At 30.5% G+C, this 25,810-nt stretch overlaps 1 protein-coding gene across 2 annotated transcripts in view; it reads right to left on the reverse strand.

The window, feature by feature from the left end:
• The window catches only part of LOC114339275 (poly(A) polymerase type 3), a 131,848-nt gene that overhangs the window by 95,097 nt on the left and 10,941 nt on the right, over window positions 1-25,810 (reverse strand). For both annotated transcript variants that reach the window (XM_050661711.1, XM_050661709.1), the window contains exon 2: window positions 11,657-11,779. In XM_050661711.1, coding sequence (XP_050517668.1) covers window positions 11,657-11,779 — 123 coding nt within the window. The remainder of the gene's footprint in view (window positions 1-11,656; window positions 11,780-25,810) is intronic.

A 25,810-nucleotide genomic window follows, 5' to 3' on the forward strand; every position in this document is an offset into this window, starting at 1 on the left:
TAGAGTTTTCAAAAAACGTATACAAGGTGAAATTTTTCCTAAGGCCCAAACAAACTAATTTTTTAAATCCGGGCCTGATTTTTTTCTAGTTTGAATAAATCAGTTGATTGGGTGATTAACATAAATTAAATATTTGTTCAAAAAAAATTCATTTTTGTAATAAAAGTTATTTTTATTTTAATCTATGGTTCACTTTACCAAACTTTTAATTATTCATAGTCAAATTTGATTTTTTTTTATAAAAAATTAAGTAATCGTGTAGGGAAAAAAATAAATATGCCATTTTAATTGCCTATTTGTCTAATTTGTAAAAATCATATTAGAGTTTTCAAAAAGCGTATACAGGGTGAAATTTTTTCTAAGACAAAACGAACTTATTTTTTAAATCCGGGCCTGATTTTTTTCTTGTTTGAATAAATCAGTTGATTGGTGGTAACATAAATTAAATATTTGTTCAAAAAAAATTAATTTTGGTAATAAAAGTTAATTTTGTTAAATCTATGGTTCACTTTACCAAACTTTTAATTCATAATCAAATTTGATTTTTTTATAAAAAATTAAGCAATCGTGTGCGGAAAAAAATAAATATGTTATTTTAATTGCCTATTTGTCTTATTTGTAAAATTCATATTAGAGTTTTCAAAAAGCTTATACAGGGTGAAATTTTTTCTAAGACCAAAACGAACTAATTTTTTTAAAGCCGGACCTGATTTTTTTCTAGTTTGAATAAATCAGTTGATTAGGTGGCAATAGTGTAACGATTGACCAAAATAAGAGACACATCGATCTGACCGTTCAAAAATTATGACGAATAAAAATTTCTGTGAAAATGCGAAACTCGCCCTGTATATTATTAAACAATGGAGCAGACACTTTTTAATGGTCATTTGTTATTCCCCATAGGGGCCTCTATACGAGGTAGGAGTATGTACAGTTCCTCATGACTCACCCTGTATATATTTTTTATATATAAAAAGTGTCCATAGATCCTTCACACTCTAGTAACTTAGAAAATATTAATTTTAAAACGTGTTTGGCTTGTTTGAAATATTTTTAGGTTCGAACAACTTACTTTTAACATAAAAACATGTTTTGAAAAATTTGTCACATAGACCATTCGTGCACTTGTGTCTTCAATTCGAAATTTCAAATTTCATTGTTTCAAAATAATCTTAATTATACATATTTTTGAAAGTACTTTAAACTTTGTACACTCGTCGCAAAATGTATCACATAAATGTATTAAGTCTAGAAGTTTTGATTAGTATCTCCTAATTTTTTTAGAAATGCCTGAGAATGAAACGTAGGAATATGTAACAGTAGTTTATTCCAGTAAACTGAAATATCAAAGACTAACAGGAAAAAAAGATTAAAATAACAATAGGGAACTTGCATAAAATTTTAAATTTGAAAAAAATGTTATAAATCACAACAGAACATAATTTAAAACATGTATCAAAGATAAAAACGTTTTGTTTGTCTTTCGTTTGGCCCCTAAAGACGATTCAAAATTCAAATTATACCAGCCAGCCCAAAACGCGTCATGACGTCATCCGGTTATATGTTTACGTTCTGCACCAACAAAGTAAACAAAATTGTATATAATTTTAAATTAGACATTATAGACGTCACTAGAAAATACAGTTATGTGGCTTTAAAAGTGTTTTTGATCATTTGAACTATTCATAGAAAACTTGTACTTTTACAAAATGGTTTTATTTTCCATAGTAAACCTTCTTTCCTTTCCTTCAAAAACTGTATCAAACTCCAATCTCAACAAATTGGTATATATTATTACAATGACATACGATAAATGTCATTAGAATTTTGATCATTTGAACTATTCATAGAAAACTTGTACTTTTACAAAATGGTTTTATTTTCCATAGTAAACCTTCTTTCCTTTCCTTCAAAAACTGTATCAAACTCCAATCTCAACAAACTGGTATATATTATTACAATGACATACGATAAATGTCATTAGAATATAAATATTTTCACTTATTCCGCGACGATGAGCTGGCCAAATACCCAAGTAGGTGGAGGCCAATAAACTAAAGAAGGAGAAGAAGAATATACCTAAATATAACCATAATCATAACTATATAATAAAACTATGTGGCGTTACGGGTCGTTTGAACTATTTTATACCGCAGAAGACTTTAGATTTGTATTTCTAAGTTATTATGAGTTTTTCAAGCGTGAAATTTTGGAAATCTCATTTTTAAACAAAACTGAACATTATTATGCAATAAATAAAATGTACAAGTTCCCCTATTATCTGTGGAAGGCTTCTTAACAGAGACTGTATGTACTCCAAATCCAAATTTTCCCATTCTTCCTTTAAAGCATTTCGTTCATCAAGTATATCTGAAGCGACGATACAGGCTGTTATGTGCCTATCTAGGTAGTCTCAAATCGAGAACCTTAATACCAACCTCTTGAAGATATTGCATTGTTATTCTTGCTACATGCAGGCGAGCATTGTCTGCATAGGAACGAAATTATCTCCAATAATTGGAACAAAAGGCATGACATAATACAAGTAGAATACCTTGTAATCTGGCTTTTTGATATACACACATCAAAATAATCTAGGGCAGCGGTCGGCAACGTTTTTAATGTAAAGAGTGAAATACCAAATTAAAAATTCATGGCGGGCGCCAACTATTTTTTGACGTAACAAATATATAAATATAAACGTATAAAAATATACGTTTTGAATTTCTCGTCTAAATTAACATAGTTTAAGGGCGCATTACAATTTATTGAAGGGCGCAGTGGCTCCCGCGGTCGCCGCGTTGCCGACCTCTGATCTAGGGGACAAAAACAAAATGCAAGATTGCAGAAGGATTTAAAATAATATATTTAAAATATTTTAAAAAGAAGTTATACACAAGTGTCCCGAATATGAAATAAACATTTTTTTAGAACTATTGCAATAGCTCGTAAGAAAAGTAAGAGAGAACTCCATAAGTCAAAAAAATGGTAACAAATAAAAATATAAAAACTAATTTGTTGCTCCACAACTCCCAACAAAGTAGTCTTTAGGTTAAGTTAGCATAGTGTATGACGTCCATGGTTGTTGATTACTGCCCTACATCTGTTACGCTAACTCATGATCAGATGGTAGTGTTTTGCTGCAGTATTCTGCTCCACTTCATTGGAAGGCCCTTAAACAGTTGCTGTCTTGTATTGAACCATACATATTCAATTGGGTTTAAATCTGTCGATTGTGCAGCCCATTATAAAACCCCAATTTCGTTATCTTCAAGGAATATTTGCAATACACTGGCAGTATGTGGACGCGTATTGTCATGCATTAATTGAAATTGGGAACCAGCTTGTTATGCAAAAGGTACGACAATAGATTTGGGAATAATATCACGGTAGTCTGTGGTATTTAGAGACCGTGTCAGACAAACGTTCAGCACTGCCAGATCGTCTCCAAATTCTTGTCCGTCTCGTATCTGGTGCAAATCTAAATCGGGACTTATCTATGCACAAAGTAGAGGCCCACTCACTTATATCCAAATTTGCGTGATCTTGTGCCCACTAAAGCCGATGAGCGCGATTTTTTCTGGATACCACAGGCACTCTCACAAGTCTACGAGCATTTAAACCTACTTTATGCAGTTCATTTCTAATGGTTTGGCAACTTACAAACTCCTGATGGTCTCTTGGAACCTCAACTTAAGAAAACAGTCTTCAATATGGTTGGTTAGCCTTGTATGGTCTGTATGACTTTCAGCAACGTCATTAGTTTCATGAAACCTTAACCACAAACAGTTAATGACATTTGTGTTTGTGTGGAGGACCTCAGCAACGTCTCTTTGACTTCTGCCAGCATTCTGATAGCACTCCACTGCATTTTGCGATTTAAATGATGCTCTTCATTATTGGCAATTATTGCAAAACTAAATAAAAATCCACATAGACATCGAAAATCAAGTAGGTACCAATAAAGAAATATTACTTCTTTATCTTATAGACAAAAACGCATATTGAAGGTTTGTTAAATTTTTTATAGCCGTTCTTGGCAGCATTACCGTTCAAGTTGGTACAATAATCCAAAAAACAACAAAAAATATTAAAATCATAAATTTATTTTTGTAATTGCAGCTAACATTGAATTACAGCTGTTAGTACAGTTGTCCCCTAGATTATTTTGTTGTGTGTATTATAATACATGCAATAAACTTATATTTAGATACCTATACAGAAGTAAAAACTTCAAATTGTATTTTGGTATAAAATAGTTTATTAAAACTTCTAAAAGTCATCCACATGGATTGCAAAACGTTTTCGTTCTGAACAGAACATCTTCAGTGCATTCCGCAAAGTAGTTGTAACTAGCACACCAATGAAGGTGGTAACTTCAAAATATATGGCTTACATTATACCTTATGATAAAATATTATGACTACAAGTCGATGTTACTAGATTAAAATATGTATGTGCCTAAAGAGCAACATGCTTCCCTGCTCGAAAAAACTAGGTACTTGCCATTTGAATTAGCACAGACCAACTTGTTGTTTATACCAACTTGTTGGTCTGTGCTAATTCAAATGGCAAGTACCTAGTTTTTTCGAGCAGGGAAGCATGTTGCTCTTTAGGCACATACATATTTTAATCTAGTAACATCGACTTGTAGTCATAATATTTTATCATAAGGTATAATGTAAGCCATATATTTTGAAGTTACCACCTTCATTAGTGTGCTAGTTACAACTACTTTGCGGAATGCACTGAAGATGTTCTGTTCAGAACGAAAACGTTTTGCAATCCATGTGGATGACTTTTAGAAGTTTTAATAAACTATTTTATACCAAAATACAATTTGAAGTTTTTACTTCTGTATAGGTTTTTAAACTATGGTATACAGCCAACTATTGGGATTTTTCCATTGATTTTATATTTAGATATTATTTATTAATTTATTTCAAATTTATCTTATTGTGTACGAAATTAACTCGATTATTTCATTCATAGGAGATTCTGACCAATAGAAAGCTACAGAAATCTGAATTAAATCGATAATTTTTGATAATCTCCCGTCGTTAAGTATATTACGTCAGATGCCCTTCGTTGCTACGAAAAAATACATTCAGTGACATTAATGACAATTAATGTTTTAAAAATTATAAAAGAGATGACTTTCAATCGTCAAATATTTATAAAAACTGTGTGTTTAATGGTACTTACATAAATACATTACAATAAAATTTTGGTTTTGAACAGTTTTATTCATGAAATAATCGCAACAAATCGCACTCGAACTCTGAAATTAATATAGAATTTTTGCTCTCGTGACACTTTGACATAATTTCACTCGCCTTCGGCTCATGAAATTAAAACTGTCAAAGTGTCACTCGGGAAAAATTCAATAATTTCAGAGCTCTTGTGCAATTACTACTGATAATTCATTGAAATAGAATTATTTAGACATAATATTCAAAAATCAAATCAGTAGACAATAACAATGGTTTTGAATCGTCATCATGGAAATCAATTTTATTTTATTGAAAATCTGGTTTTGACAACCTTGTCAGAGAATGTATTGAACGATTAAAGGATCAGCTTGCATCAGTGATACATTTGCAAAATGCCACGAATTGCTTATTTACATTTAATATTACCAAGCAATAAGTAAAGACATTCTTGTTTTTCCAAATGATTAAATTCACCAGGGTTGCAAAAAAACATGTTTTTTTAATTTTAAAAACACACGTTTTTTTTTTGTTTTAAACGTGTTTTTTTTTTGTTTTCAAATCATATGTTTTAAACAAATAAAACTTGTTTAAAACACATGTTTTTTTTTGTTTTAAACGTTTTTTTGCTTTAAAGATGTTTTATTTTGTTTTTAAATTTTATATTTTAAACAAAGAAAAATTCAAAGAAGAAAACATTCTTTAAATCATATTTTCTTAACATAATATTAATTGAAAGTGTTGGATCTATTATTCTACTAAATAATAGATAAGAAAACCAATTGCAAAATTAGGAGCTATTGCCTGGGGAACCCCAGACTATTTACTATTTATAAATCCGCATTACAAGTTGGCTATTGCAATAACGTCTATTGTCAGTTATTTTGTGGTGTTTCTTGTGGTGCTTAGTGTTTTTTAAACATGCAAATGATTTGGTGACCCCAGCTCATTTTTTGGCAAATTTGCTTGATCATCGCTTTAGTGAAAATAAACTTATCATCTATCCATTATAAATTATCATCCAGAAGCATTTTCGAATATTATTATTACCAGGCAAAGTGTGTGCCCTTTAAACCATATTACGTTTTCTAAACATCTAATTGAGAATGTGAAACCATTGGCATGGTGGCGTTCTAAGAAAAATATAAATATGTACTACAGCATTGAAACTTGCTTCACACAGCTATTGCATCGTCAGCCAACATAGAAAGACTCTTCTCATCATACGGTTTACCATTCCAAACTACGTAAACGGCTAGGCTATGTCAAAGCTTCTAAGTTGGTTTCAATTTTTAATTAACTTAGTTCCATCAGTGATGACGTGACCGATCATATTGACGATTTAAATTACAAGATTACCTACTATGAGTCTGAAACAGTTTGAGAAATTGATTAACTCTTGTATGCAAAATGTTTTAAGTTTTCCAATTTTTTTTGTGTTCCGATTATTAATAAATAAATAATATGTATGTTAAAAAGTTTATATAATGTATTTGAGAATTTTTTTGATGTTATATTAATAAGGAAAATGAAAAAAAAGACACTTGTTTAATTTAAGTGTTTTAAACATGTTTAAAAAAAACTGTTTTAAACATAAACAAATGTTTAAAATATTTGATTAAAACAAAATGTTTAAAACGAAACAACCCTGAAATTTACATACATTTTTGTATAAAGTATTGTTGTATGTTATACAGTATCTCCCTGTAAGTTGTATCCATATGGAAAACTTTTTTATTATTAATTTTACGAGAAAAAGTTATTCTTCATAAAAAGCTCTGCGTGGTCCAAAACCATGGTCTAACCATCAAATATCAAATTTTTTTAATATTATACGAGGTATGTCAAAAGTTTGAATTTGACTCAAGAGTAAAGTAGCTTTATTTTTCACAATATTGAAAATTGCTATTATGAAAAGTTGTTTGGAATTAAAAACTATATTCTAGTATGCAATTACATACTTCTAATTAAAAAATTTTTTTTTGAAAAATTACGGATAACTACCCTTATTTTCAGTTATTTCAATTCAGATAACTCTTTTATTATTAATTTTACGAAAAAAAGTTATTCTTAATAAAAAGTTCTGCATGGTTTAAAACCATCTTATGTCAAATTGTATCAATTTTATACGAGGTATGTCAAAAAATATGAATTTCGCTCAAGAGTAAATACGTTTATTTTTCACAATATCGAAAATTGTTATTATGAAAAGTTATTTAGAATTAAAAACTATGTTTTAGTATGTAATTACATCCTTCTAATTGAAATATTCTAAACTATAAAGGTACTTTACTTTTGATCTAAATTTATCTTTTTTGACATAGCTCGTATAAGATTGACAAAATTTTATATAAGATGGTTGTATTTTATGTTTTAGACCATCCAGAACTTTTTATTAAGAATCAATTTTTTCCGTAAAATTAATAATAAAAGAGTTATCAGAATTGAAATAACTGAAAATAATGTTAGGTTATCCATAATTTTTCAAAAAAAAAATTTTTTCAATTAGAAGGATTTAATTGCATATTAGAATATAGTTTTTAATTCCAAACAACTTTTCATAATAGCAATTTTCAATATTAGTCTGGGCTGATTATCGGAGAATAGGCCATTTTTGGGAAAAGTTATTTACCAGCAATTTTATTGCTGGAATCGAATCTTATGATTATATATATTAATAATATAGGTATGCAAAGTCCGCAGATAGTGTGCTACTTTTTTTATAAACAAAATGGCGCCCGAAAATCGTGTTTTTTTCAATTATTGCTCTATAACTCAGAAGATTTTAACTTTACAACAAAAACATTCAAATAAAAATTCACCGCAATTAAATTCTGCATAGAGATATGTTTTTCTCGATCTGCTCCGACGAAAATTTTCCTCGGAAAATGCGGGTATTCCCAACAAAATCTTTAATTTTCAAATAAAGTTTTTGATAGGTAATTATCTGCCAATAATGAAATAATTTGGTGACTTAAAAGCATTCTTGGTTTAGATTATAGTTCCAGAAGCTGGTGAAAATTGAACGAATATTTTAGCAACAATTCAATTGTTAATTAATAATTTACGGTCGCAATAATAACCAAAATAATTATGATACACTGATCAAACTTTGAAATCTTATAAAGATGAGATGCCTATTTAACATTTTGTCGACAAAATATTAATTTTTTATTTTTTTGCATAATCTTTAAATAGTTAAAGAAAAATAGTTATAAACAAATTAACGTTTCTCAAAAAGTTTTTATTATATTCTACTTTAAAAAAATAGTTAAAATGCGTATTTCAAATATCTTGAAAATGAATGCTTTAAAACTTTTTTGCAACCATTTGCAAAAAAGTTATGAAACAGCAAAGTAAGCATACGATTTCTACGTTGTTTATAATTTTTTTTTTAATTCTTTCAAAGCGTAAAAGTGAGTTTAAAGTACAAGCTAATTATTTACAAAAAATATCGATTATTAGTTTAATGGTTATATTTTAATTAAAGATTATAAATATATTTTTTTGTAATTTAAGCGCGTGAAAGTAGACTAATACAGTACTGTAGCTAAAATTTTCACTCGAAGCCACAGCCGCCGCGCGACGTACACTTAATAAATAAAATTATAGTATTAATCTGTATGCTGCGTGTCAGTCGCTTCGAGTGAATATTTTAGCTCCGGCTCTGTATCAAGCCTACTTTCGCGCTAAAAATGACAAAAAAAAAGTATTTTTAATCTTTGATTAAAATATAACCATTGAACTAATATTTTATATTCTTTGTGGGTAATTAGATTGTACCACAGACTCACTTTTAAGCTTTGAAACAATTAAAACAAATTATAAACAACGGAGCAATCGTATATTTACTTTGCTGTTTCATAGCTTTTTGCAAATGGTTGGAAATTTTTTTTAAAGCATTCATTTTCAAGACGTTTGAAATACGCATTTTAAGTATTTTTTAAAATTAGAATATAATAAACAATTTCTGAGAAATGTTAATTTGTTTATAACTATTTTTTTTAAACATTTAAAGATTATGCAAAAAAATTAAAAATTTATATTCTGTCGACAAAATATTAAATAGGCATCACATCTTTATAATCTTTCTAAGTTTGATCAATGTCTCATGATTATTTTGGTTGTTATTGCGACTGTAAATTGTTAATTAACAATTGAATTGTTGCTAAAATATTCGTTTAATTTTCACCGGCTTCTGCAGTTATAATATATACCAAGAAAGCTTTTATTTCACTAAGTTTAATTATTGATAAATAATGGCTTGCCCAAAAAATTTATTTGAAAATTCGAGATTTTGTTGGGAAGACGCACATTTTCCGAGGAAAATTTTCGTCGGAGCAAATCGGGAAAACATGCCTCTATGTAGAATTAAATTTTGGTGAAGTTTTAATTGAGTGTTTTTGGTGTAAAGTTAAAATCTTTGGAGTTATAGACCAATAATTGAAAAAAAAACACGATTTGAGGGCGCCAATTTGTTAATAAAAAAAGTAGCACACTATCTGCAGACTTTTCGTACCTATATTATTAATATATAGGATCATAATATTCGATTCCAGCACTAAAATTGCTGGTAAATAACCTTTCTTTGTACTTTACTAATTAGACCAGCGTATTATAACTATTTTTTTTTCAAAATTTAATAATTATGGAAAAAAACGAAAAATTTATATTTTGTCGATAAAATATTAAATAAGCATCTCATCTTTATAAGTTTGATTAATCTATCATGAATATTTTGGTTATTATTGCGATCGTAAATTGTTAATTAACAATTGAATTGTTGCTAAAATATTCGTTTAATTTTCACCGGCTTCTGGAATTACAATATATACCAAGAAAGCTTTGATGTCACTAAGTTATTTAATTATTGATTAATAATTACTTACCTAAAACTTTATTTGAAAATTAGAGTTTTTGTTGGGAAAACCCGCATTTTCCGAGGAAACTTTTCGTCGGAGCAAATCGGGAAAAACATATCAACATATCTTTATCCAGAATTTAATTGTGGTGAATTTTTATTTGGGTGTTTTTGTTGTAAAGTTAAAATCTTCGGAGTTATAGAGCAATAATTGAAAAAAATACGATTTGTCGGCGCCATTTTGTTTATAAAAAAAGTAGCACACTATCTGCGGACTTTGCATACATACCTATATTATTAATATATAGGATCTTATAAGTCAATTCCAGCAATAAAATTGCTGGTAAATAACTTTTCCATGAATTTTGCTAATTAGCCCAGAGTATATTGTGAAAAATAAAGCTACTTTACTCTTGAGTGAAATTGAAACTTTTTGACTTACCTCGTATAACATTCATAAAATTTGATATCTTTTGGTTGAATCTAGGGTTTTGGACCATGCAGAACTTTTTATAAAGAATAACTTTTTTTCGTAAAATTAATAATAAAAAAGTTTTCCATATGGATACAACTTACAGGGACATACTGTATACCGGGTGGTGAATTGGAAAACGGGCCATAGGAAACTCAATGTAAAATTCTAAATTGTTGAATTCCTACTTCCCTAATTATTTTACACCAAAAGTCATGAGAAACTATTTGTAGAGGATTAAAATCTGTATTAAAAACAAAAGTTAAAATTGTTCTACGATTTAAACAGAGTCCAAAATTTTGAAAAATAGAATACATTTGCCATACCTAAGTAAGTGCGTAAAAGTAAGGCCACACGTTACTATTTTTGACAGTACGCTAACTATTGACTGAATAAAACATCTTTATTATTACTTCTTTCTCCTCAACTGACATCTTTTCGACTTTATTGTTTTTTAAACAATAAAAACAATAAAATAAAAATACTGACAGTTCAAAATATTGTTAATATAATAATTTCATTGTGACCGAAGGCAACCGTATACACATTCTTGCACTGTGTGTGGCCTAAATTTGGCAAATACTTTGATAAAATTTATTATATTTTACAAAATTTTGGAATGTGTATAATTCGTAGAACAATTTTAACAATTGTTTTCAATAAAGATTTTCAATCCTCTACAAATAGATTCTAATGTCTTTTGATGTAGAATAATTAGGGAAGCAGGAATTCAACAGTTTAGAATTTTACATTGAGTTTCCTATGGCCCGTTTTCCAATTCACCACCCTGTATACTCATAAATAAAAATTGATATAACTCTATTTGTTGTGTCTTTTTTCCAAGCGTATGGCCGTAGAGATAATATTATTCCCAACTCATGTGGAAATGTCTTATGGCTGATAGCGGAGTTCAGGTCAACGGCAGTCGCATATGGGAAAGTATCACTTTCCGCACTAGTTAGGAAAATGACTTATTGTCAAATATATAAAAATTTACACTGTTACCTATTGCTGCAGCAGACTACAATACAAAACACTATGGAGGGATTTGTCGTATCTACCATCTTCTAAAATCTAAACTTTCAACTTGAAATGATGTACATAAATGCTTACCCTGAGATCAGTAACTTCTGGCTGTTGCTTAAGAAGGTCATAAAAGGAGGAAAAGAAATCGGACCTATGAATATGCCTTGGAGCTACACAGAGTGCATCAATATCAGCCCCCTTATTATGAACCTAAAATTAGTTACAAAATAAATTAAAAACAATTTAATGATTCCATAAAGGTAAAAATATATAATGGATGTTCAATTCATAGAATGTTGTTGGACTCTATACTGTTGGTTCGATTCTTAGTGGTTGGAGCCACTAGAATCCTGTCCAGATGAGTTGTCCAATAAGGATGGTTCATATACACACAACGCAAAAGTCTAAAGATATTTTAATAATTGGACAATACCGATGACAGAAATTTCATGACCATATAAATTTGCTTCTACTATAATTGTTGATACAGACACTCACTTCTTATCAAAAAAGAATTGTAAAACTGATAGCAATACGTGTTTTAAAATGATTTTATAAGGGACAAAAAAATCGACATTTTTATGTTTTGTTTATTTTTAATTTTAGTCACTTTATACCATTCTTGCTTAATAGGTGAGTTAAGGCTATAGGCTATTGATTATATTCAAAATAAGATAGCAAAAAGGAACTACAACGTTAACGGGGTTTTATTATTTTATATCGTCAATGGACATCTATATATGAAAAAACCGCGGAGTGCTACCATTTAAAGGGGTGCGTTTTTGAGAAATGGGTGAATTGTCCCTGGGCACAGGTTACATTAGGGTGAGTTCTATGCACTTTTGGTACAAATATATCTACATAAAAATTGTTCCTGGTTAAATTTCCTATCTAAATATCACTTTTTAAAGTCAATGATACTTTTTTTTACAAAAATATATTCAAAAGAAAAAGCAGAAAGAAACCCAAAAGGAAGAAACTTTGTTTTTTGTCCCATAACTTTTGTCCACGAGGATATAGGTATAGACATTGCTTTACAGAAAAAAAAACCTACATATTTCTTCTTTAAAACGTTGTTCAGTAGAGGTAATTAGGATTTATAGTTTTCGAAATATGATTTTTCAAATTTCGCCACTCACAGCAATTTTGGGCAATTTTCCTTGTTATTTCGCAAATATTGTTCTGTAACTTTTTTCTACGTAACTTTAGGTATATACAATGGTACACGTAATAAGAATAGAAATCAATTACCTTTAAAATGGTCTACTGTATAACGTTGTACGACTTTTTTTAAAGAGATTATGGTTTTTCAAGGTTTTATACTTTTAACGATTTTTTTTAATATAATATAAAAATAAAAGAATATTATAATATAATATATTATATAATACTATATTATATATAGTATATATATGTATAATATATTATTATATTATATATTATATAATACCTAATATAAAAAAAATATTATTTCTTACATATTTTGCGATTATTTTTGAAAATTCTCATTATAACTTTTTTTTCTTGTACATGAATATACTATATTATTGCTCAATAAAGAGGGCTTACTTTCTGTTCTTTAAAATGGTGTATCATCTATATTTAAATATCTAATGGAAACCGAGTGATTCTTTGATATTTTTTACCTGTATTATTTAGAATTATTTCTTTTACAACAATTACGTAAACATTAGTCTTAGAAAACATCACTAAGTGAAAACATCACTTAGCTAAAAATTTTTAAACGTTGACATTTAAAAAATTTTCAAAATCAAAGTCCATCTCTTCGTTAGCATTAGCTTCAATATCTTCCTCTGACACGCCAGTTATCTTAGAGTTCCCACAATTAGTGCCCATGCACATGCACCCTTTGCAGAATATTGAACAACTAATTCCTATCTTCCTACAACCGCAGTTTTTTGTACATCCTTTGGTACATTTACATGATATTTTTTCAAGCAAAGCTTGTGGTGCAGGAGCTTTGACAGTAAATATTGGAATTAATCCATATTTTGAAGTTTGCCCGGCCGAGTTAAGTGAATCCAAAGTATTACCTATAAAAAATAAGACTCAATCATAAAACACAATCACATAAAAAAGTTATAATGAGGAATTTAAAAAATAATCCTAAAATCAAAAATCCTTGCAAGTACTTATTACATTTTGAAAAACATATCTTATTCAAAAATAATCCTAGAATTTTTTATAATACACCATTTTAAAGTAAACAGAATGAGCTTTCTTTTTTATTATATAATAAATAAATAAATGTAGAAAAAAAAAGTTATAATGGGAAATTTAAAAAAAATTGAATAAAATATAAAAACTCCTTAAAAGTATAAAGTCTTTAAAAGTAGAAAAAAGTTACAGTACAATATTTGCGAAATAACAAGGAAAATTGCCCAAAATTGCTGTGAGTGGAGAACTTTGAAAAATCATATTTCGAAAACTGTAAATTCTAATGACCTCTACCAAACATCATTTTAAAGACAAAATATGTAAGTTTTTTTCTGTGAAGCAATGTCTATACCTATATCCCCGTGGACAAAAGTTATGGGATAAAAAACAAAATTTCTTTCTTTTGGGTTTCTTTGTGCTTTTTCGTTTGAATATATTTTTGTAAAAAAAAGTATCTTTGACTTTAAAAAGTTATATTTAGATAGGAAATTTAACCAGGAACAATTTTTATGTAGACGTGTTTGTACCAAAAGTGCATAGAACTCACCCTAATGTAACCTGTGCCCAGGGACTAATTCACCTATTTCTCAAAAACGCACCTTTTTAAATGGTAGCACTCCGCGGTTTTTTCATATTTAGAGATTCATTGACCATATGAAATAATAAAACCCCGTTAACGTTGTATTCTCCTTTTCATGAACATTTTTCAGTGCGTCACAAATTATAGAAAAAAAGGTAAGTCCGTGATAATACACATTTATGACATTTATTCTAACGTGACATTTTAGTTAAATCTGACAGTTGTCAAATTTTATTTTCAATTTGGAATAAAACCAAATCAATTGTGTCTATTGCATTTATAAAATGATATTTTCTTTCATTTGTACAGATTATATTGATAATAGTATTATTTTATTTAATAAATAATTCTTTTTTGATTATGGCGCCATCTATCGACAACTAGAATAATCACCAAACTAGAATAATTACCAAAGTATTCACAGACGTGCCTTTTTTTCTGTCACATACAATTTAATGCGTTAGAGAGAAATCGAAAAACTGTGACGCACTGAAAGATGATCATGAGAAAAAGAATAGTTTCTTTCTATAGTACATAATCAATAGCCTACTATGGGTACATAATTGGCAAATATTTTACGTGTATCCCTACTTTTTCTGTCTTTACACGGCAAATTACGTGTAGTAAAATTCACACTGGTATGGATATGTAAACATTACTAGAATGTCATTCTACTTGAAAATGTCATCATTAATTTAAAGAGATGGGTTTTGAACGTTCTTGGATAACTGTTATTTTTATAATTGCAAATTATTAATTCAGTTAATAAATGTGATAATTTTTTCACTAACTATGTATTCAGTGATTGTAATAATTTATTTGTACAACAAAGACTAATATTCAATCGAGAAAAGAGGAAAAGTGTTAAAGTGATTTTTTAATAATATATTGTTATGGAACGCTTACAATTTTGAACATCTTTAACAACAAAATACTTGGATCACAGAATATATTATCCTGATATATTCTCTGCTTGGATCTTCCACAAATAATACACAATAAATAACTTTTTATTAAGTTCACGTCTTAAATCAATTATTTATCAAATACACTATATATCAATAATATTTAATCAATAACTCAACATATTCCCGATGCAATGTCAAATATTTAAAATTGTCACTGATTGTCAGTGTCTGACTGACAATATATGCTGACAATATTATATTCGGCTGAGTGCGTTGTAAGACAAAGATAGATTTGGAACATATTACCACGGCATTGTGTTAATTTTTTTCGAATCCTGAAAAAGCCAATAAATATTTTTGAAAAATTTAAACGCAGAATGAAAGACTAAATTATTACCGAGGGCCAAAAGTCCCTTAGAATGAATAAAAAGTTTATTTTGAATTATATATTTGAAATTAAAAATCACACTAAATTTTCTCTTAGTTTTTCACCCCTGTAACTTATTAAAATAAACATTATAGAAGTTCTCAGGGACTTTCGGCCCTCGCTAATAACGTAATCTTTCATTCTGCGTTTAAATTTTTCAAAAATACTTATTAGTTTTCTCAGGATTCGAAAAAAATGAATCCCCATCTGAATAGGATTGCAGCCGAAAATACGTACCGATCCTCTTAAAGATATTGTCTTTTTACCATGCAACGACAACATTTAACGTTGTACGAGATGAATAGAGCCGTGAGCCTCCTTCAAGCTGGTATGCGACAAACTCAAGTTGCTGACCAGCTGGGTGTCTCCCAAAGCGTCGTAAGTCGTTTGTAGCGTCGGTTTAGAGGCACTGGGAGTCCAGCCGAGCAACATCCAGGACGTGGTCGCTCTACAACCGTCGCTCAAGACCGATATTTAATTTTAAATGCCAGAAGGCAGCCAACAATCACAGCACCCGAGTTGGTTAATAAACTACAGCTTGCACATAATGTAACAATTAGCCGCAGTACTGTGAGGAATCGTCTCCATGAAGCCAATCTTCGTAGTCGGCGACCACTGAGATGTCCACCTCTATCTAGAGGCAATCGCGCTGCAAGATTAACCTAGTGTCAAGAGTTTCAGAATTGGACTGACAATGACTGGGCCACAGTTTTGTTTAATGACGAGTCTAGATATGCATTTCATCCAGATTCTCGTCGGACAAGAGTTTGTAGATGACCCGGAAATGGAGAACGATTACGATATCTTCAAGAAGTGTATGCATACAGAGGTGTTACAATTATGGTATGGGGCGGAATCATGATTGACGGAAGAACTGACCTCATTTTCCAACGTGGCTTTCTGAGAAGACAGCAATATTTGGACACTATTCTTGAACCTGTTGTGAGCCCGTTTGTTGCTGCTGTTGGAGAAAATTTTTACTTTATGCATGATAACGCTCGACCACATGTTGCGCATATTGTAACAAACTGGTTGGATAACGAGGGTATTGATGTATTGCCGTGGCCAGCACAATCACCGGACTTGAATCCCATTGAGCATGTATGGGACATGCTCCAAGGAAGAATTACTCCACATATGGGCAATATCTACAATAAATTTCTATTAAAATAGCTTCTGAGAGATTAATGGACACAACTACCTCAAACATACATTATCAATGTGATTCGGAGCATGAACAGTAGATGTAGAGCTGTGATAAACTAACGTGGTGGCCATACTTTATTTTAAGTTTATATTTCGTGTTTTTGACATTTCATGGTGGTATGTGAAACATGGTTGATTTGCAAGTTATTTTTTTTTGCTCCAATTTTCTGTTTTTTTTTTGCAATTTCTGGTTTTTGACATATTAAACAACAATTTAAACTACAAATTTTGTATTACTTTTTTTAATACAGATAAACAAAATACGTCTATTTATAAAAATATCCCTAGACTTTTGTGTTGTGTGTAGGTCATCTCCTGGTACCTCTTGGTGCTCCGAGTGTCCACTGTATTTATTTAAATTTAAACACCTTACAGGAAAACACTTTATTGGAATACTGTATTATTAAAAGTTGTTATTACAAATTGATATTCAACTAATAACTGAAATTACGAATTGTTCTTTTATACACAAACTTATTGTTTATTGTGTACAATAAATTATTGTCATTGAAAATCACTTTATGAATGTAACACTCATTTAACCGAGTTTTTTTATGGTATGGTCCTGAAGTCGAAAGATACTGTCTCCCATGGATTGTTTGTGAGTCTGGAAGTATCTGGTGTCTGACGCCATTGGTTGTCTGGCTGAATGAATGAACAACTTATGTACAAAATTCAGTGTTCCCAAACCTACATAAAATCAGTAGATCTACCAATTCCAGGTAACCCAAGCACAACTCCAAATATATTATTTTGTTCTAAAAATATTATAAATAATATAACAAACATACTTGTAACTCCAGATCTGGGAAGTGATCACTTGGCTTTGCAATTTTATTTTAATCTACATCATGATCCTGACCACATTAATGAAATTAATCTTCCCAATATAGCAAAATGTAATGTACAAAATGTAAATAGTAGAATGAAAGAATTTTTGAATATAAGGCATGACATTTGCCCAAATTACATTAAAAATTTCAACACTATGTTGTCTAAATTAATAATAGAAAATTCGCCCAAACAGAAGAAATCACCCTTTAATTACAATCTTCCACCCTTCATTTTGTCTCTGATTAAATTGAAGAGACAGTTACTCAGGCAGATCCAAAAAAATGAGACACATGCATTAAAATCATAATTTAATGAACTAAACAAAGATATTCACAAACTTATATCACAATTTAAACAACATAAATGGATCCTAGCATGTAAAAGTATAAACTCCATGAAAGGAAAAACATACTGGAATGAAATAAAAAAACTGTCTAAATATAAATCGTTTAGACAACAGATTTCAGAACTGATATATGATGGCCAGACATATAGTACAGATGAAGAAAAATGTAGTGCTTTTGCTAGATACTTTGAAGAAACCTACAAATTTGATGAGGATGACAATTTTGATAGAGATGCCTTGGAGGAGGTGGATAGTTGGTTTTGAAGTTTTTATGAAAATAGTCGTAATCTGAATGCTCTTCAGGACATCACAGAAGATGACTATGACGCGGCTCTATATAAAGGAAAAAATACAGCTCCAGGCAAAGATTCCATCAATCGTAAAATCCTTAGACAACTAGATCCATATATTCATAAGGAGATAATGAGCATATATAACTATTGTATCATGAATCATTTCTTCCCTGATGAGTGGAAGACAGGCATTGTAATAGTTATCCCTAAATCTTATACTAACCATCAACTACCCCAAAATTACCGTCCAATCACCCTTCTCCCAGTAATTGGAAAAATTTTGAGAAAATTATCCAAGGAAGATTATATAATGAATTAAACCAACATATTCCAGCACACCAGTTTGGATTTAGAGAAAAATCATCTACAATCCTTCCTCTTTCAATAGTAACATCCAATATACAGGCAGCAAGATTGCAAGGACTAAAGGCCGCTGGAGTTTTCTTGGACATCAAGAAGGCTTTTGACTCCGTTTGGCATAGAGGATTGTTATATAAACTTCACAGAATGAAATGCTCCCCTTCTCTAATATGGATTATTGACGAATTTCTTAGAAGACGCAGATGTATAGTTAGGATCAATGAAACATATTCCCATTCATTTTCAGTGCAACAAGGAGTTCCACAAGGTTCACCACTCTCCCCTCTATTGTATAATCTCTACTGCAGTGACATATGCGACAATAGACTAACCAGTACTAATTTGCTACAATTTGCTGATGACACTGCAGTGATATCATATGGAAAAAATTTAATAAAGACAATGGAGTTATTGCAGAGGCAGGTGGATGACACAATATCTTGGATGAATAAATGGAGATTAACAATAAATCCTTCTAAAACAAAACTAATAATATTTAACCATAGAATCCAAGATCACTCACCAACTATAAACATATGCGACAATATTATTAAACCCTCCCAAACTGTTAAGTATTTGGGAATAGAAATAGATAACAAATTGAAGTTCAACCACCACACAGCAGTTATAAAAAGGAAAATTATAACTAGAGCACAACACTTCAGAAGTTTAACATACACGAATGAGGAAATTACGATTGAAACAGCAGCCAATATTTATAAAATGATTTGCAGGCCCATGCTGGAGTATGGTTCTACAATTTTCTATAATTCTAAAGGTCCTGCCAAAAATAATATAGAAGTGGCTGAAACAACTAGCCTTAGACAAATTACTAGAATGCGTCATCCTGATAATCCATTTCATAATCCATCCAACAGAATGCTGTACGAGAAAACTGGAATTGAACCTATTAATGAGAGACTCAATAAGCTGTTTAAATATCTCTTTATTAATGACAATAACAAAAATTTGATTGAGCTCCACATTGTGAAGATACCAGAGGACAGTGCCCGTAGATATCCAGGAAGAACTCTTTTTGAAGAAATCTGCTACACATCAAGACAATAAACAACTCTATTTAAATCATCATCTGTATTGTAACTAATTGTCAGTGATATTGTAATTACCGCCACATACAAATATTTTTTTTTAATTATTGTATTGTATTAATATTAACAAAAAACATATATTGTAATAATGTATATTAATTGTGTAAATTGGCTGAAAGACTTCAGTCGATGGCCTTTTGGTACATTGTATCAATAAAGTATGTCTCTCTCTCTCTCTCTCTCTACCAATTCCCATGCTTTTGTATGAATCTACCGAAATAGACTTACATTCTACCGAACTTTATGTTCAGGTAGAAATTTTTTACTTCTTCCTAAATCTGAAGAAATAAGAGACTAACAATTTTTACTAGCGTGGAATAAACATGACATAGTTTTTAAGTCATTTTTTCTGTTCTGTCCTCTACTTCTACTTCCAGAATCCAGACCTTAAATAAATGTGTAGGTACTAAATGCAAATCTGGCAACAGAAAGAAGTCTTGTAGTTGTGCCAGCAGTGCCAACTTCTCGTTTTCAGTATCACTAGTATCAGTATCTCAGTTCTCATTATCAGAATGTTACTATACTCCATTTTTTATTTTATTAGATTTAATTGAATATATTGCACCTTTGGGGTAAGACTGACATAAGTGTTAATTTTTTACAAATTGAGCTATCAACACTACAATATTCCGAATACTCGTATTTGCCTGAGGAAACAAAATCAGAATTGTACCTAACTCATCCCTATTCCGCTAGATGACATATATGTCGTTGTTGAGTTTCTGTTTTTACCTGCTCTCTTGGTACAACAAAGTCAGATTGCCAGTTGTCTGTGATACAACATTAGTATGCAATGATAAAATTATGAAATTTTTGGAGAAACCGTGACCTATTTGCTAATTTTTGGAGAAACAATGACATATATACTAATTTTCTCACCTTTCAGGTGGCTTTAAGAGGAGATGTTAAAGACAAATGCTAAAAAAATCCTTTATTTCACCAAAGGTGTGATATTTATTTTTTATTAAAGGAACGAATTTCAAAACATAATGAATTTCAGACTGATATTTTGAAAATATTACTGATTTGTCTCCACAATTTACCAAATTTTTGAAAGAATATTACTGATTTTATTTTTTATTTTATTCCATTTGGAACACTGACAAAATGTCAGTAATTAAGTGTATGCTTTTTTTCATGAGGATCTTTCAGTGTGTCACAGTTTTTCGATTTCTTTCTAAGGCATTAAATTGTATGTGACAGAAAAAAATGCACATCAGTGATTACATTTCGTCAGTGACATTTATAACATTTATTCTAGTTGTCAATAGATGGCGCTATATTCGAAAAAAAATTATTTACTAATTATATAATATATATACGAATATAATCTGTACAATTTATAAGACTATACAAATCAAAGAAAATACCATATTATAAATGCAATAAACTCAATTGATTTGTTTTTATGCCAAATTGCAAATAAAATGTGACAACTGTCAGATTTAACTAAAATGTCATTATCACGGACTTAGTTTTTTTCTATCATTTGTGACGCTATGAAAAATGCTCATGAAAAGAAGCATATCATTGTTTAGTCGTCCACTGCTGCTTCCGTCAATGTGACTGAGAAAGTAGCATTCACACAAGCCAGCATGGTCAGTACGACCAAGAACTCGTTGGTGATCTGACAATACCTTCTATAGTCGGTTCGCTAAACTCGGACACAACTGTCTAGTGATTTTAGTAAGTAATTTTGACAATTTCTTACAACTGGCAAAAAAAAATAATTACTAAATAGTTAATAATTACTAAATAATTAGTAATTTTGCCAATTTTGGGAAAATTGGCCAAAAAACAAAAAAATTACCTACTAAAATCACTAGCCAGTTGTGTCTGAGTTTAGCAAACTGACTATATCTGTTTTTTTTTTCATGAGTTTTGTAAGAGAGACTAAAAACTTTTTTTAGGGTCACCCCCTATTTTCCTATGATATTTTTTGACTTATTTTGTAGTAAATTCAACTATTTATTTACTACAAAATAAGACAAAACTTACGTATAAACTTGTAAAAATTCTTTGGAGGATGAAGACAAAACCGCTACTTGCGATAGCTGTCATTTAACAATGCATGCCACCGATAATTGCACTGGTCTATGTGCATCAGAATTGAGAGCTGTAGTTATCCAGAAAAAGACTCTAGTATATTTTTGTCTTGAATGTCGATCGGCATTTAAGAAAATACCTGTTTTATTGCAACAGATTGATAAACTAAACATAGAAGTGAATACCATCAAAAATGATATTAAGCAGTTGAGGAAAGAAAAAGGTAAGGAAACCAAGGAACTAAAAAATAAACTTGAAATATTAAAAAGCAATTTAAAAGGGAATAGTTCGTCGGATGAAAATACTCTTGCAGAAATTTATGAACGTCAACAATGCTCAAATAATTTGATGATCTTTAATATGCCTGAATCCAACAACGATATGGAAGCAGTAAAGTCAGTTTTTATGAAAATTACCAATGAGCCCATACCTATTCAAAAGGTTGTTAGAGTAGGAAAGAAGAATAAGTCTGGTAACAGAAGCCTTAAAGTTGTCTTACCCAGTAATTATGATTTCCAAACTATATTAAAGGGCCGTTCAGCATTAAAAGGTTCGCATGTATTCATAACTCCTGATCTAACTCCAAAAACAGCAAGCTTATGAGAAAAATATGAAGACGCAACTACAAGACCGGACTTCCAAGGGCGAACAAAATTTAATAATTAAGTATATTTGTGGTGTACCTCAAATTGTTACAAAAAACTAAGTTTTAACCATCTTCATAAGTCTCCTTTTTCTATCTTTTATCAAAATTGTCGTGGATTGCGCACTAAACTTCGTGTTATTAGAAACAATTCGCAGGGAGTTTGTTATGATATAATTATATTTACTGAAACTTGGTTAAATGACCAAATATTTGACTCAGAAGTTGATCTTACTGATTATGTAATATAATATAGAAAGGATTGTTCTCACCTCACTAGTACTGCGAGCAGAGGGGGGGGGGGGAGTTCTAATTGCAGTACGCTCATCTATCTCTAGTAGACTGCTGGAATCTTTTCCAGGTATAGAACAAATATATGTGGCTGTTGGCAGTACTAATTTTCCGCTTATTGTGGGAGCGCTTTATTTTCCTCCTAAGTCTGCTTTAGAAAAATATATCTCTTATTACTTATCATTACTTGATCTAGTTTTGGTTCATGATGAAAATTGCATTGTCGCAGAAGCTGATGAGGGATTAGTTGACCCCGATAAATTCCACCCTCCTTTATGCTTTAATTTAAACCGCGGAGATGTTTTAACTGATGAAATGAAAGCTGAAGGCTTTTTCTACGACTTTAAATCAGCAAATTTTCAAGGTATTTCTGATTACTTAGACACAACATACTGGGATGAAATTTTCAGAGACAAAAGTTTAGATGATATGGTCAATATACTTTATGATGTCTTATATGGCGCTATTGATGTTTATGTACCAATGAAAAAGTTTTATACCGGCAATTTTCCTAAATGGTATACCCGAGAGTTAAGAAACTGCATCATTGCTAAAAAGAAAGCTCATAAGAAATTTAAAGTGACCAGGTTACCTCAAGACTATAATGAATTTTCTAGATTGAGGTCGATATGCAAGTCCTTATCAGGTCAAGCATACAATCAGTTTGTAGCAAACGTTGAACATACACTTCCTAGTAACATTAAAAGCTTCTGGAGGTTCGTAAATTCTAAAAGGAACAATAATAGCATTCCGAACACTTTAAACCATAATGGCCAAACCAGTTCCGATGGTCCTACCATAGCCAAGATGTTTGCTCAGTACTTTGCTGCAGTATAGTGAGGACGAATGTCCTATTCCAAATAGTGCAAGGGCTAACACTAGTTTCAACATTACTGGTTGTGACTTATCTATTTCAGAGGTATATACCAAATTATCCCAGCTAAACATACATAAGGGTCCAGGGCCTGATGGAATCCCACCCAAGTTAATGAAATACTGTAGTTTTAATCTTGCTCGTCCCTTATTCTTTATTTTTCAAAAATCATTACAAACGAGTGAATCCCCTCCCGTTTGGAAAGTTAGTTTTATATCACCGATATTCAAGAATGGAGATAGAAGCGGGGTACAGAGCTACAGACCTATTAGTATCCTTAATACTATACCTAAACTATTCGAGAGTTTAATATGTGACAAAATTAAGCCTACTATACAAAATGTAATCATTGAACAACAGTATGGTTTTGTTATGGGGAGATCAACTGAAATGAACTTGTTAAATTATACCTCCTTCTTAAATGAACCATTGGAAAGTAAACAACAGGTAGATGCGATTTATACAGATTTTTCCAAGGCATTCGATAGAGTCAACCATACGTTATTGTTACATAAGATCGAACAGTTGGGTTTCTCTGATCCTCTGCTTAGTTGGATTCGAAATTATCTATTAGATAGAAGGCAGATAGTTCGTATTAAGAATTATTTCTCTAATGAAATTATAGTTACATCGGGTGTACCTCAAGGCTCCCACTTAGGACCTATCCTTTTTAATTTATTTATAAATGACATAAATAAAAGCTTCAATTTTGCTCAATTTCTTCTATTTGCTGATGACCTTAAATTATTTCACATAATTACCTCTGATTTGGATCACTACAATTTGCAATCAGATCTTAATGGTCTTGTGAAATGGTGCTCACTTAATGGTATGGACTTAAATGCAAACAAATGCCATGCTATAACTTTTACTCGACTAAGACACTTTGAGAATAATTCTTACTTTATACAGGACACTAGGTTACAATTAGTTGACTCAGTTATAGATCTGGGTGTTATTCTTGATACTAACTTGAATTTCAACCTACACATTAATAGCATGGTTTCTAAGTCATTAAAGATGCTTGGCTTTGTTAAAAGATGCAGCTATGACTTTACGACTGGTCATTCTTTAAAATTTCTTTATTGTTCTTTGGTTAGACCACATTTAGATTATGCATCATGTGTTTGGTCACCTCAATATAACTGTCATATTAATAAAATCGAACAAGTTCAGCGTAAATTCTTACGTTATTATGCTTATAAGATGCATCTCACTGGTCAAAGTTATGAGTCTTTACTGCAAATTATTCGACTTGACTCATTACAGAGTCGTCGTCAACATAAAGATCTTTGCTTCTTATATAACTTAATTCATGGTCATAAATTCTGTATCCCACTTTTAAATAAAATTGGTCTACATGTACCTTCAAGAACCACCCGTTCTGTGACCACCTTCCACGAGGTCATTAACCGCACAAATTATGGAAAATATTCCTATCTCTCTAAAACTATTAAATTAGCAAACACATTATCTCCGCAAATTGATTTCTTTGTGAACGACTTTACTGCGTTTTCCACACAATTACATTTATACTTAACTTAATGTTCTAATTTCAAGACATTTGTCAACTACTGTTATTGTCTTTGTTCTAGGATAAGTTGTATTTGTCAATTTCAAAATGTTCTAGCTCTCAATTGTTAAATGAGAGCAAGTAATTTTATTCTTTATTATTATTTGTTATGTATTTACCAATTTTGTACCTACTAGATCTTATTTTTCTAATTTGTGTGACATTTTAATTGTATCATGTACTAATGGACTTCGGTCGGTAAATAAATAATAAATAAATAAATAAATAAAAACAGGAGGTGAGAGGTGACCCTAAAAAGAGTTTTTCGTCTCTCCTACAAAACACATGAAAAAGCAGATAAGAGGTATTGTCACATCACCAACGAATTGTCTTTCATTTCCACGCTTGGTCAATAAATATGACAGAGTCAGTTTTTGGAGCAGGATTGGAAGAAATGTTGCACATGGCCAGTTTCTTGAGGAATAACTTAATGACTAAGAAATATCACATAAAAGAGTACAATTATAATATATTACAGTCTGTCTAATTTACGTACCGTTGCATGTCATTATCTACGTTAGAGATCTAAGTTGACATTGTTGCCCAATTACAAAAAATTCTTGAATTCATTTT

The sequence above is a fragment of the Diabrotica virgifera genome, chromosome 9 (assembly GCF_917563875.1).
Source record: "Diabrotica virgifera virgifera chromosome 9, PGI_DIABVI_V3a".
NCBI lineage: Eukaryota > Metazoa > Arthropoda > Insecta > Coleoptera > Chrysomelidae > Diabrotica > Diabrotica virgifera.